General features: G+C 37.7%; 1 protein-coding gene across 2 annotated transcripts in view; it reads right to left on the reverse strand.

Moving 5' to 3' along the window:
- Positions 1–11,321: 11,321 nt before the first annotated feature.
- The window catches only part of LOC308185290 (transducin-like enhancer protein 4), a 97,513-nt gene continuing 95,063 nt past the window's right edge, over positions 11,322–13,771 (reverse strand). For both annotated transcript variants that reach the window (XM_080573207.1, XM_080573208.1), the window contains exon 20: positions 11,322–13,067. In XM_080573207.1, coding sequence (XP_080429333.1) covers positions 12,960–13,067 — 108 coding nt within the window. In that variant the 3' untranslated portion in view covers positions 11,322–12,959. The remainder of the gene's footprint in view (positions 13,068–13,771) is intronic.

A 13,771-nucleotide genomic window follows, 5' to 3' on the forward strand; every position in this document is an offset into this window, starting at 1 on the left:
TATGTCCATCAAAATTTACCGATGTTTATAACAGAAAACAATGTTTTACCTTAACTTCTTGGATTATAATGGCTCATATGACATTGTGATGTTTCACTTAATAAAAACAAACAATCAAGCAAAAGTCAGCCATAAGTAAGCCATCAGGAAAACACACAATAGGAACTGTGTACTATATTGGTGCCTCCAAATGAAAATTATATCATTTCTGTTCTAAATAAAATATCTCATTGATAAATGTGATTCATTTGTAGCTTACCTGCGTGCAACTGAAAAGCATTTACCTATTGGATAGGTAAAACACTTAAATAGGCTAACACTGCCTATACTGCTGATAGTGGTTTAACAACTGCAGAAAATACAGTTTTCTTTAGAGATATAGTTTCAGAGTCTTTTATCTATTGAAAACCAAATACATTTTAGGAAAATTACAAATATTCTTTTATTTTACTGTGATAAAGAGATTTACTGCAAACATTAATTTACCTACTCACTGCACATAACTTATGACAGAGGAAGAATTTGAAACACTTTTACGTAATCAATCATAGATTTTTCTGTGTTTACTAAGAGGCTGTTTAAAAGTCTTTAGTAGCAGGGGACCTTGAAAAACACTGTTTCTAGCAAACCCCAGCGTTTCCTTTAACTTTTGCAAAATATTAATTCTACTGGCACCATTTTTGTCTCAAACCCTTACATTATCAATGTTTAGGGTAACCCTATTTTTACCAGTTTCTTGTAAAGCAGACTCTGGAGTAGATATGGAAACAAGGAGACCATTGTAAATTACTGAAAGTGTCTTCTAACCCCTATTGCTCATCAAGTAACTTCAGCTGTCTCCTTTCACAGAAAATGACACTTTTACCTCAACTTGTGGAACAGAAAGTATACAGGACTCCAAATATCATATGACAAACAGAGTTTCATAACTAACAATGCCTGTTATTATAAAGAATGAGCAAGGATGCACTTGAAAGAAAAAAGAAATATAGTTATTATACACTTGCCCCTATGCCCTCCATTCACATAACAATGACTAGAAAAAACTTTCAACTATAATGCAATCTTTTGTTGAAGTTCACCCATCTGGAACCTGGCTTCAGAAAAGGAGAAATGAGACTCCAGTTGTGATCACCTATTTATTAGAAGGCTGCTTCGAGACTCAGAGTAGGCTTAATATTTTAAGTTTCTGGTCTGTCTGGGAAACTACTACAAGCCTCCCTGTTACATTAAGTCCTCCTTAGAGAACAGTGCATCTGAGAGTAACATCATAGTGCAAGGCAAATGCCAACTGACAGACATTATGATAACCCTCAGGGAGGTACCTCATTTTATACATGATCCTGCATAATGAGACACAATGTGCAAGCATTCTGGATTCTGGAATATCTATAGACGTGTCAGGTTTTCACATTAGCCTGTCTTTTGGTCTCAAATTTCCTGAAGCTGATGTGTTAAAAATATGTTTCTGTTCTTTACATAATCATCCACTGAAATAATGTTATAGAGTTTATAAATTAATTCCTGAGTAAAAGATAATAGTCACACTTCCCACTTCTAATACATAGTTATCAAAGTATCTCATAAAGAAAAAGCATATTTATCAACTATATTTTAATAACGGATAAGAGCTAAGTTAAAGTACCTTCACTAAAATAAATAAATAAGTAAATAAATAAATAAATAAATAGATCTGTAGGTTTCACTGTAAGACATTATCAGAATGTTTAATTAGGAGTCACTGTGGAATAACTGATCCATTATGGCCATTGCAGAAAAAAAGGAACATGATTTACATCAGACTCTAGTATCAGCTAGTATGGGATCATACTAGCTGAAGTCATGTCTGTAGACACATATCATAACAGAAAGCAACATCAAACATGCCTCAGAATCCTCTAGCTTGGTCAGAGTAGGATTAGTAGGAGTTGATATTTCATTTTCTAACCCCCAACACAGAAAAGAAAAAAAAAAAAAAGGTCCTAGACCCATTATAATCAATTAGTGTGAAAGTTCATAATATCAATCAGTAGTAAAATAGATTATAAAATAATTCAGAAGGACATTCAGAATTGTGGTTCAGTCGAGACCTGTAGACACAGTTACCAGAACACGACTTTTGTTTGTGATGTGGTAAGGCACAAAGACCTCAGAAAGGCCCAGGCACTGCACACACAGAACAAGAGGCAGTCCCAAAAGCCAAAGAGGCTGCAGCCCAGGAAACGAGATAGAAAAAAAAGATGATAGACACAGGCACACAGATGTGCATCTGATGGCTGGGATCAGTAGCCTGCCACATTGGCAATGCCTCTGTTCAAGCTGTTTGGCTGAGCTCAGCAGAGCAGGTGGCTGAACATGGGGCTCCCGTCACATCCCTGGTCATACCCAGAATGCCCTCACATTGGAAGAAGAGAGGTCTTCATTTCAGCAGAAACTGAGTTCTGAGTCTTGGGAAAGCTTCCAGTTGAATTTGTCTAAATTTGCCTAAATTTGTCTAAAATAAAAATTTCAATTTAAAAAGTGAATTAGTAAAATTATTTGCGTTTCCTGTGAAGGAAAACCAGGACATTTTTCTTGAGGTGTTTTTAATTTACTTGTGTGTGTGTGTGTGTGTGTGTATTATTATTGTTATTATTATTTTAAGATTTTAACTGGCTGTAATTTGATGCATTTGATGTCCGAGCAATGCCTAAGCATAAGAATGACCAGCACCTTTATTAAGGAAATGTTTCAAAATGAAGCAAAAATATGATAATAGAAGGCAAATATTCATCAAGCTGGGCTGGCAAACACGACTATGCAGCATACATACTGTGGAAGTCATACCACTGAGTGGCTTGAACAACAACGCTTCTTTTTTGTCTTTATCCCACACTGGGCTAAGGCCATATAGAGATGTGGAGTGAAAGGCAGATAATATTTTCCTTTACCTCTAAATGTGGAAAGACTTGGTTTTCAACCAATTCAATAATATTCTTTAAGAAATTAGCTCTTTTTTTTTATATTATTTTACTCTCTTGTTCAATTATGCCTGTTCTTTCAAAAAGAAAAAAGAAAAAAAAAAGAAAAAAAAAAGAGAAAAAAAAGAAAAAGAAAGAAAAAGAAAGAAAAAAAAAGAAGAAATGATTTGTACTTTTGCTGAGCTGCAAGTACAACAAAACCAAAGGCTGCCAAGCAGCTGAGAGGCTTTGATTGGACACAATAGGCAGCTGTCCCAAGAATCTAAAGTGTCTACATCAAACTTATTTTCTAATAGAAAAGATTATCAGAAAGCAACATAAAAGACCAAATTCCCTTCCTGAAAGACTTGTCGAGATTATATCTCAGAGGAAGGGCATATCTCAGATGAGGTCGCAATGGCTGAGAAAAAAGTCCTTATAAGAGCTCAAAATACAACCAGTCCCAGTCACAGGAGTTTCAGATGCTTTAAAGTTTTCCACGCCTCTCATACAGTTACCATGAGCATGGGAATTCCATTCGTGCTTGAAGTCAGATTTGCAGGTGAGACACGGTGGGAGGAGATCACGGATGGTGAGATGGTGAAGGCCATACAGTATTGATGTGCCTGAAGCTGGAGTCCCTCCGTGCCCAGACTTGCAATGCCAAGCTAGGACTGCCACGTAGAAAAGACTGATGCTCCTTAAATCCCAGATATTTCAGTACCTCCAGTGTGGGTCAACCTTTCAGTGAGATCAGTAAGACAAACCTCAGTGCTCCATGACCGTTTCATGTGCTTCCTTCTCAAGAAATATTACTGACAGTGTGTGAACAATTGGGTTCACAAACACCATAATTGTGAAAGATTATCAGAACCTGCTCACATGAGCAAGTATATGATGGAGCACATCCCCACCAGTAGCTGTCCTATATTTTCAAAAATGCCTTACTTATTTTTTAAGTAAAGCAAATTTAAGTTTAAGGCAAAAACACTTTACTTATTTTTTAGCATACCTTTGCTCTGCTGAGTGGCTGCCTCCTGCCAATCCCGCAATGGCTGGAGCTCAGCAGTAAATAAAGCTTTCCCTGGACTGTGCCTGTGGTTTGTCAAGTACACTGGACGAAGGTGCTACATAAATGTCACTAGTTATATTAGGTGATTCCCTAAGGGAAAGCTGCTATAAAAGATGCCAGGAATAAGTGTTACCACAGTGCTAGCAGTAGACACATAATCCTTTTAGGCCTCCGGAAGAGTCTTCAGCAGTCTCCTCTCACAAGTCATGGCAAGAGAGTGATGAAAAGTTACACAGGAGCTACTGAGCACAGATGCATGTTCTCCACTGCATATTCTCAAAGTGCAGGAGAGCAGAGCAGAGCTCTTGTCTTTTATTTGTTTGTTTGCTTGAGTATGCCAGCTGTAATCACCCTTATGACTGTTTTCTGCATTAGAAAATTCAGCCATCTACTTTTTTTCTGTCTTCTGGGTGTTCTCCTACCTACCTGTTTTATTTCAGTATCAAAACAGCCAGGCACCTAACATAGCTGTATCAGACTTTTTGTTTGTTTTTGTTTTCTTTTGTTTCACACCTAAAACTGGTGTGAGGCCACACAAAACTCAGCTCAGACTCTCCTTCTGTTGGTACCTTTGCACTTTGGTACATTAAGTTCTGGAAAACTACGCAGGGTGATGGACAGTGATTTCTCAGGTGGACTGGTGTTCAGCTTCAGAAAATACGGTAAAAGAAGTTAGAAGATATAAAACAACTCTCTAGGTGATCTATCAAGCCTGTACATGCATGTTCACATTTTTCTAGCTGCAGTCCTGCCCAACTAAAGTATATAAATACTTCTGGCGACATATCAGGAATTTTCCTTTTGCTAAGCATTAAGAAAAGAAATGCCCCATCTCAAAGACACAGCTGATAAAATTTAGCCTGGTGTGGTATAGCTGCCTGAGTTTCACATGGAACAATTTGGCTTTTAATACCATTTTCCCCTACTCTTCCTGACATGGTAAGTGAAGGAATTTTCAGCAATCCTTGTCCCCAGGCTACATCTCTCTCAGCAGTGCACAGTAAGCAGCCAGTACGACTGATGACCCCCAGCTGTAACCATCTTGCCTCCCTCCTATGCAGGGGAAAAAAAAAAAATATATCTTCCCCCTCTTCCCTTGCTGTTAGTCTGAGCAGTTTACAGCTACCAGTCTGCAAGCTGCAGTCTGAGTTACTCCACCGAGCCCACGTGCCCTGGACATGACCAGTGACAGACGTGGAGAAGCATCTGCTGTGTCTCCAAGCTCAAGAAAAATCCAAACATTTTGGCTTATAACAGAAACCAGATCACTTGTCTGGGCTGATAGAGTACAAACCCAGCAAGTCTAAGTAGGCTGCAACATGCTGCATTAGAGCTTGAATAATGTGCAGTTTTCTTTTTAACTATTGTTTTTAGATAAGCAGTGTCATAATAAATAGACCTAGCAAGCAGCACTCGTTTTTCAGTAGCAGTGAAGCACTCCAAATGAATGTTTTCTGTTTGACAGGCTTTCTCTCCCACTCTCTTCACCCACCTCCCTTCTCTCCCTCCCTCACACCAAACTTTTTTTTTTTTTTCCAAAATAAACATCACTTCATTCATTCCCTTACCATTATACACCCCTTATACATACAGGTCAAACACACAGCAAGGACTGGAAGAGACATGCGGGGCTGTGGACTCACTGCCCTCCCACCTCAGGCACCCTTTTGTAAATGCATCACGCTCCAGCTAAAAGCAGTCTGTGATTTTCTCCGCTGCTTCTGGATGGGAAGCCTGCTCCAGGACCTCCCTGCTCTGACAGGAGCATCTTTAATTCCAGGCTACGTCGTTTTCCACACTTGCTTTTTGTGCTAGTTTTATCTTTCAGTTTTAATACCTTTTCACCCTCGATGAATAAACATTTGAAGCATTTTTAGATGACATTCGTATCTACTCTCAGCCTGCCACTTCACTAGATTAAAAGGACATAAACTACTTACATGACATAGCCTTCATCCCCTCAATTTTCTAGTCTGCCTGGTAGGCCCTTCTCCCTATCAGTCCCATTTTCAATTAAGTTTTTTGAACACAGATGACCAGACTTGCACTCACTATTCCAGGCAAAGTCTCGCCAGTGCCTTGTGTAATGGCAGCAATACTTCCCTCTCTCTGCTGCAAATGTCTCTCCTGACACATTCTAGATCACATTTGTCTTTTTCATGGCTGTGTCCTGCTGGCACGCTGAGCCAAGCCAGGACACTCCGCTCCTTCTCCTCCTCCATCATTTCCAGCTGATGAACACCTGTGAAACCTGGTAAAGCAGAAGGGTCAGCTAGACCGAGGGCTGCTCCTACTGCATCTCTTTATTTAAGACTGCTCAGAGGAAGTCAGAGCCATAAACGAGCCTGCAACAGCTGTCACGGCAGTTGTTACAGCCAGCCAAATCCCATAAACACTTTCCACTCCCATTCGCTGAGCAGCCCCCAAGATCCAGAAAAGCCACACGCCACAGCATCTCTTCAGCCTTGGGACGTTTCTCAGTGGGGGAGGAAGGAGTGGGAAAGCAGCAGCAAAGCCACACGCACAAACACACAAATGCAATACCACAAAACTATTTTGTTTGCTTCCTAAAGGTCTGAATGAAACAGGCTAATTTGTAAAGGAAATGGGATTTTTTTATATCAGGAAAAATATGTGTAAGGGAATTGGGGGATAACATTAATGTTGCTTTGGAAAAAAATATTTTCACTGAAATATTAAAAACGCTGTTCACACTTAGGAGGTTATACTGTAAAGGGAGCAGAATTTTGTGTATACTATTGCTTAACGTGATCCAAGGAGACAGCCTGGTAACTACCTTCATTCTTTAAACCTCGCTATTTTTTGTAAGCTGGCTACCCATGCCATCCTTAGTATCACAAGAGCATTCATGTTTGTTTATTTTAAAACGAATGTAAATTAGACTTTATACCTAATACCTTAAAGCCATGCCGGAACACAAGGAAGTCTATTATCTTCATACCACATATTTTAGGATTTTTTTCCCCTGCCCCAATAGCAGCTTCCAGCCATTAGACAGAAGACTGACAGTCTGTAAGGCACCTGTGCGGCTGCCTTGTTTGCACACTTACCGTGATGATATGGGGTTGAAATGCTTGATTCCCCAGAGGTCTTCCTTGTTCTTTTCACAACAGAAAATATCTCCCTATATTTCAATTTGGGTGTGACGAATTCTTATAAGCAAAGGACATCTAGTATTTAGATAATACCTTTTGTGCAGAAGAATGTGAAAAACATTTTCTACAGGGCTCAGGCAAATCATCTCACTATCTGCCAGGAGGCAGAGCGCAGCCTGGGAGCAAACATGGGGCAGCACGCTCCACCTGACGCCGACTGTGGCCCTGGGACCCAACCCATCAAAAAGCACCACTTTTTGCATCAAATACTGAATTACAGGGAAAAAAAAAAAAATAAAATAAAATTGTTGAAACCCATCAAAATTACCCTAAGCCACACTAGGTATACTTCCAAATGCACTCTAACGTATTGCAAAACATTCAGGTCCTGTTGCTCAGTAAATGAGGTAACACCATTGACCACCAGGTCATGCGGGCTTTATTTTATATCAATAGCACTGTCCAAAGTCTGATTTTTAATAGCTACTCCATCACCTATTTCCATTTATACCATTACAGTAGACTGTGCCACAGCACATTTGTTATAAATTTCTTCAAGAATAATGATAATAAAACTAAGGCAATTACTCTTCCAAGCACTAACATTAGGGTATTTTTTAAAAGAACATATTTGATTGAAACATAAAGATTAGCATTAAATTCTTCCACCCCCTCCTTTATTTGAATAAGAAAAGAAGGTGTAATACAGATGCTTGCCTTGATATGACATTAAAAGACAGTTTGGGTCAATATAATTACCGTAGAACAGCAGATTTTTTTTTTAAAATCCTTAAATATTTGTACTTACTGATTTTACCCTTCAGATGCATTTTAGGGTAATTGGCTAAGTCCAAGACATGGATGCAAAAGTCCCTCACTTAATGTATATACTACACGTGCACTATCATCGGATAATTCTCCCAAAACAGGGGAAAAAAAAATATTTCTGCAACAACATTTTAGAACACATCCATGTGACTCAGAGTGACCCCCAGAAGAGCTTCTTTGCACTTGATGGCAGGTTTATGGACATGTTGTATATGTCAGACTACACCATTTTTAATAATAAAAAAAGACACTATAATACTGTTTCCTTGTAACCGGGACAGAAAATCATTTGGTAAGAGTAAGAACATTTATTGGTTTTGACATAAAAATTTCTTGCCGTGAGGTGGAAACACTGTACTCCAAATACCGGAAGAAACGTGAAATCTCAAGGGCTATGTTCAGTAACTCTTGGTTCAAAAGCAGACGCGGCAGGTGCATTATTTAAGAGCTTGTCAGAGATGATCTTCTACAGCACACTACTCCAGGATTCATCTCCTGCTATGCCTGGGAAGGGGATTCTCATGTAAATATATGGCAGAACTGGCTAGCTGCCTGGCCGCATGTGCAAGCCCACACTGCCCAACCCACTTCAACACAACTGTGGTCACTAGAAAATGTTAATACTAGAGAAGGTCTTCAATATTGAATGCAACTACTCCTCCCACATATCCCATGTAAGAGCAGCTCTTTGGCTGAGCTCTTCAGCATGCATTTGTTCTGAAAAATTCAAAGCAGCATTTCTCAGAGCAGCCATACTTGATGTTCTTAAGCATTTTTTGTATTGCGGAATTCAGTGTTAATTTGGTACCAAAAAGATATAGGAAATTGAATGCAAATGACAAACAGTTGCAGACCAAACTATTGCTTTGAATTTACTGACTCCTGTACATGCAAAAACTTGACTATATTTTATTTAACAATATTTTGCATGTCATTCCTTCAGAGCATAAATCCTTGAATAGAAGCTAGTCACTTCAGGATTTCAGTGGGGACGATCACAAATAAGCATGCTAGTAGAACAGAAAAGGCTCAAAGGTCTAAACTGTTACAAACAAAGCAAAACACCACCACCAGGAACAAAAAGTAGTTTGATTAGATCCTCTATGCCGTACAGCTAGAGTTTCATCTGCATATGTCATGGGAGCATTATTGCCTTAAGAAAAGATGCATTCACTTGTGCAAAGGATATGACCTGTGTTTCTGTAGAGGATACTCCAAATACTTGCGTATCTGCAAACCTACCTTCCTGTTCCTCTCATTCATTCACCAGCATTTTGGGAAGAAATAATTTTCTGTATGTTTTAGGTGCCAGAGTGAAAACAAACAAAGTCCTGTTTGAACTATTCTAATACAGACTTAAAAATACAGAGAAATCACATCAAGTTACATATCTGGTATATGTCTAGTATATAATGTAACAGAGTAGCTTAAAAATAACTAGGAGAGAAAGATCATGCCTAAGTACATGCAGGAGAAATAACATTTAAAGTTACATATTTTTAGAAAATACCATTTTGATGGAAAGTACTCCCACCAAACATGTCTATACTGGCCAGAGAGAAAAGACAGAAAGATTAGAAAGAAATGGCTTTCCTAATGCATCATTGCACTAAAAAGCATTTGAGAGGGGAAAGAGATTCAAGACAGAGCCATTGCTTTTTTGTACTATGGAGAATGTTGGCCACGTTTGTGGTACAAAAAAATAGCTGTAACAAAACATTTCTGCATGAAATTGTGCTCTGCAGTGGTAAGAGAAACTAAAGAATGAAAAAGGAAGGTGCACCTATGTGAGTTTAACTGAAAAACGGAATGTAGCTGTTTACCACCTCTCACTTGCACTGAACCCTGAAGGGGAGAAAAATTAGGATGATTACACATTTAACTGCGATAATCTTTGATTAAAACATTTAATTCCTAGACTGTTTACAAGCCATCAATACATATATTAACAGGCAGATATATGGCAGGTTGCTTGAAAACTGTATTACTGCACTGTCAAAACTAGCTCTGGTACAAATTCAAGATATGCAGTGTTTTATTCTTTTTAAAGGAAAGCTTTATTTTAGGGGTTTAAAGTAATCTCTTATGCCTGAACTATTACAAAAAAATACAATATCCTCTGCAAACATTAAGTAGATGGCTTCTCTTTTGTTAGTAAATGGAGTACACCCCTAGCCTTTTACATTTTTGAATGGCTTTGAAAATAAAAGTTGTCTCCAATATAATATTTATAACAGGTAAATTATATCTCTTCAGACAAGAGTAACAATTAACAGAAAGCATCTGCACAGTGTTTATCTTTACAATGCATTATTGTACTAAGTAGCACAGAATCTTTGTGTGAGTGAAAACTTACGTTATTTTGGGGGACATCTGGAAAACTCTTCAGTGTTAACTGTAAGAAATCTGACAGCTCTAAGGGAAAAATACCAGCATTTCCCTCCACACTCTTCTCCACTGGCAAGTATTACCCTGTCACTCACAATGCAGGTAAATGACCTAATCAGCTTAAGCCTTGTTTTAGTACTCAGAAAAACAGTAATTTCTCAGCCTGGGGTTCATGAAACAGAAGTTACCATAGGCTGGACCTCAAAGCACAACAGGTTTACACCTCTGATATTTGTAACATGCACATCACTTTCAGATATAGGCTACAGGAGAAAGGTTTAGTTCCAATTTCCACTTGTATTTCTTCCATTTCTCCCATTATGACTAGTACAACTTCCCTCTCCCTGCATAGTGTATAATATTTCCTCTAGCTCACTTTATTTCCCCTAATAATTTCCCATAATTCACTTTGTGTCCTAACTCAATGGAAGCTGGATTGACTTCTTAACCAAAAGCCTGCTGTAGTCAAGAGAAGCCTTTGCACTGGTATGAACAGGTTTTAGCCCTTGATGAGGAAACCCAGGTGTGACATTTCAGTGCATCATCCCTCTCCCTTATCTTGCTGAGCTCTGCATAGTTCAGCAGGCCCGGGAGCTGGAGTTGTTCCAAATTTCCCTCTCATGGACATATGGGGTAACATAAAGCTTTATATCTGATGAGAAACTACACAAACAGGAGGTGACAAACTCCTAGGTGACATACTTGAAGTCTTGTGGCCTCCAAGAGCTGATACCTCCAAAAGCTGAGAATGAATGCAGTCAAGAAACTCAAGAAATTATAAATTCATTGATTTAGCTGGCTGGGAAGAGCTTTGTGAAACCTAACACTGTCTATCAGTGACAAAATTGCATGCATCTGTACTGGCATGCTCTCTGACTGAATGCCAGTTCTCCCTACAAACAGCATTCTACACAGGTAACTGAGTCTGTCGTACGCAAAAAGAATGAGAGAGGGAAAAAAGACTTAGAAAAATACATCTTAGAAGTTACTTATGTTTAATGCTTAAAAGTCTGAATGCACAAACAATAATCTACCATTATAGAAGTACTGGTGGTCAATACAATGCATTAGAACTATGTACAATGACACAGTTTAGTATCAAAATCTTTCTACAATGTAGAGTATTACGAAACTGTTAATGACATCAAACACTAAGCACTTAAGACACCATTTTTTGCTACCACATTTGGAACTTCAATGAACAGTCCATTTTAACTTGCAGCATCAATCCATTTCTAGTATGAAATTAAGTAATTTTCTACTTATACAATAAGATTTATCTACACGGGTCTTTTGATTTTGATCCATAGCAGCAAAGGCACTGTACATCAGCAGATCCACAGACTTAAAGATTTTTTTTTAAAGCATTCAAAAAAAAAAAGGTCACAGATCATAGTTTAACAGCAACAACAACAACATAAAAAGATAACACATTGTCTCTGGCACAATGGCTCAGTCTATGTCCGTTTTAGGGACATCCAATCAAGACTTGGATTGAACTGCTGGCAAACAAAGCAAGTCCTTTTCCCAAATGAGAATCCATTCCACTTTGTATGTCGGAATGAGTGCTCTTGTAAATCCTACCTCAGAGGTCATTGCTTTTGTAGTTTGTATATTGGTAGGCATCCATTCTTATTTCAGTGCAGTTTCCAAAGAACATATCAAATATTTTTCATAATCTCTTGTAATTGAAAAATTGCCCAAAGACACATATCCCCATTTTCAAGGAAACATTGCAAAAGTTTCCAGAAGTAACAAAGGTGATTCTTTGAGGCAACTTATTGTACTCTCTACAATATAACAAAGAGAGGTGTTCATATTAAAAAACCTAGCTTGACACCAAAATGCTTTATGTTCATCAACAGAAAAGCATTGAGAACAAATCTGTACACAAGATGCTATATTAACATTGCAAATATATAAATTAGCACATTCTTACTTAAAGTGAATTTAATTTAGATGTGAACTGAATTTGCCATTCATCACAGGCATGTAGATTACTGGCTACAGTTTGCGATTTCCTAAGTTTCCAAGACTGTCTAAAATAGTTAAGTTACAGCATCTTCCCACCAAATAATTATACTGTAATAACACTTAAGAGGTCTCATCCAAGAACAGGACTAAAAAATATAACAAAGTTTATTTTTTTTTTAAATAGAAACTACAAGTCTATTTAGTGTAACCTTCACTATCTCCTGAACATCCTTCTCCAAAATCCCCAATTTATCCACTAGCAAAAACACAAAGTATACAATGCACCTTTTAAACTAAAGCCGGGCCAGACAGCTTTATTTAGTCAGTTCATTGTTAGAAAGCCTTCTTTAAACAAAATAAATACATTACAGCTATAATACATAATTAAAGAGTCAAGTTCACTGTTAAGTACGCTTATTGAATCTTCCAAGTAGCTATCTGACAATTTGGTATCACAAGTTGTTAATGAGCATTCACAAATCAACAGCAACTTAAGAGGGTAAAAATAAATTCCACAACTGTGATGAACATTTAAATTCTCAGTTTAGAAAAGGGAAAAAAAAAAAAAAAGAAAAAAAAAGAAAAAAAGGAAATAGAGCAAAGTGCTAGGAGAAGGAGTTCTGCCTGCATTTAGATTTGTCTCTAATAAATAACTTCATAGACTGTAGCTTTCTTGTCCCCAGAGCCAGTGACAATGTATTTGTCATCCACAGAGATATCACAGCTAAGAACAGATGAGGATTCTTTGGACTACAAGAAAAAGAGAAAAAGACAAAAAGAAAATTATGTATTTTCCATCTTTCCATCCAGAAGGGTTTGAAGATTAATCAGAAGAGCTTATTGAGAGGGAATACATAGAAAGCTCATTTAAATACCACCACTGTAGATTCAGACCTAAAGTGACAGGGTGGCAACTTCTGCTACAAGACTGTTACTCCAAACTTGTTTCACCTAAAGCTCTATGGCAACAAAAAAGGGCAGCAGAAAGTAAAGTGAATGTTTTATTCAATGCTATGGACCTAGAGATAATCTGTCAATCCATCAAAAACAAGCAGTCCCTTCTATACACTTTACAAGCAATAAGCACTTATTAATATTTTATATGTTAGCCTTTGCTTAAAAATAAAAGACATCTTTCTTCTTCCTTCCTTTTTTTTTTTTTTTTTTTTTTTTTTTTTTTTTTTTAACTTAAACCTTATGGAGAAGCACTACAGAGCCCTACTACCTACAGGTATGAAACAATTCCAAAGAAGAAACTATATCTCATCTCAGTGTTTGCTCAACACGGAAGACAAAACTCTTGTACAAATGAATTTACATTATCAGGGAGGATGTAAATATAAAAAAGATACTGTGGTGTAATAAGAAGGTGAATGGAAGACAGGATATGACAGGATGCAGTAGCTTTGTCTTTCTCAGTTATTCTTTTTTTCAGATTACGTGTATATATTGTC

Source organism: Anser brachyrhynchus (assembly GCF_964034855.1).
Source record: "Anser brachyrhynchus genome assembly, chromosome: Z".
NCBI classification, from domain to species: domain Eukaryota; kingdom Metazoa; phylum Chordata; class Aves; order Anseriformes; family Anatidae; genus Anser; species Anser brachyrhynchus.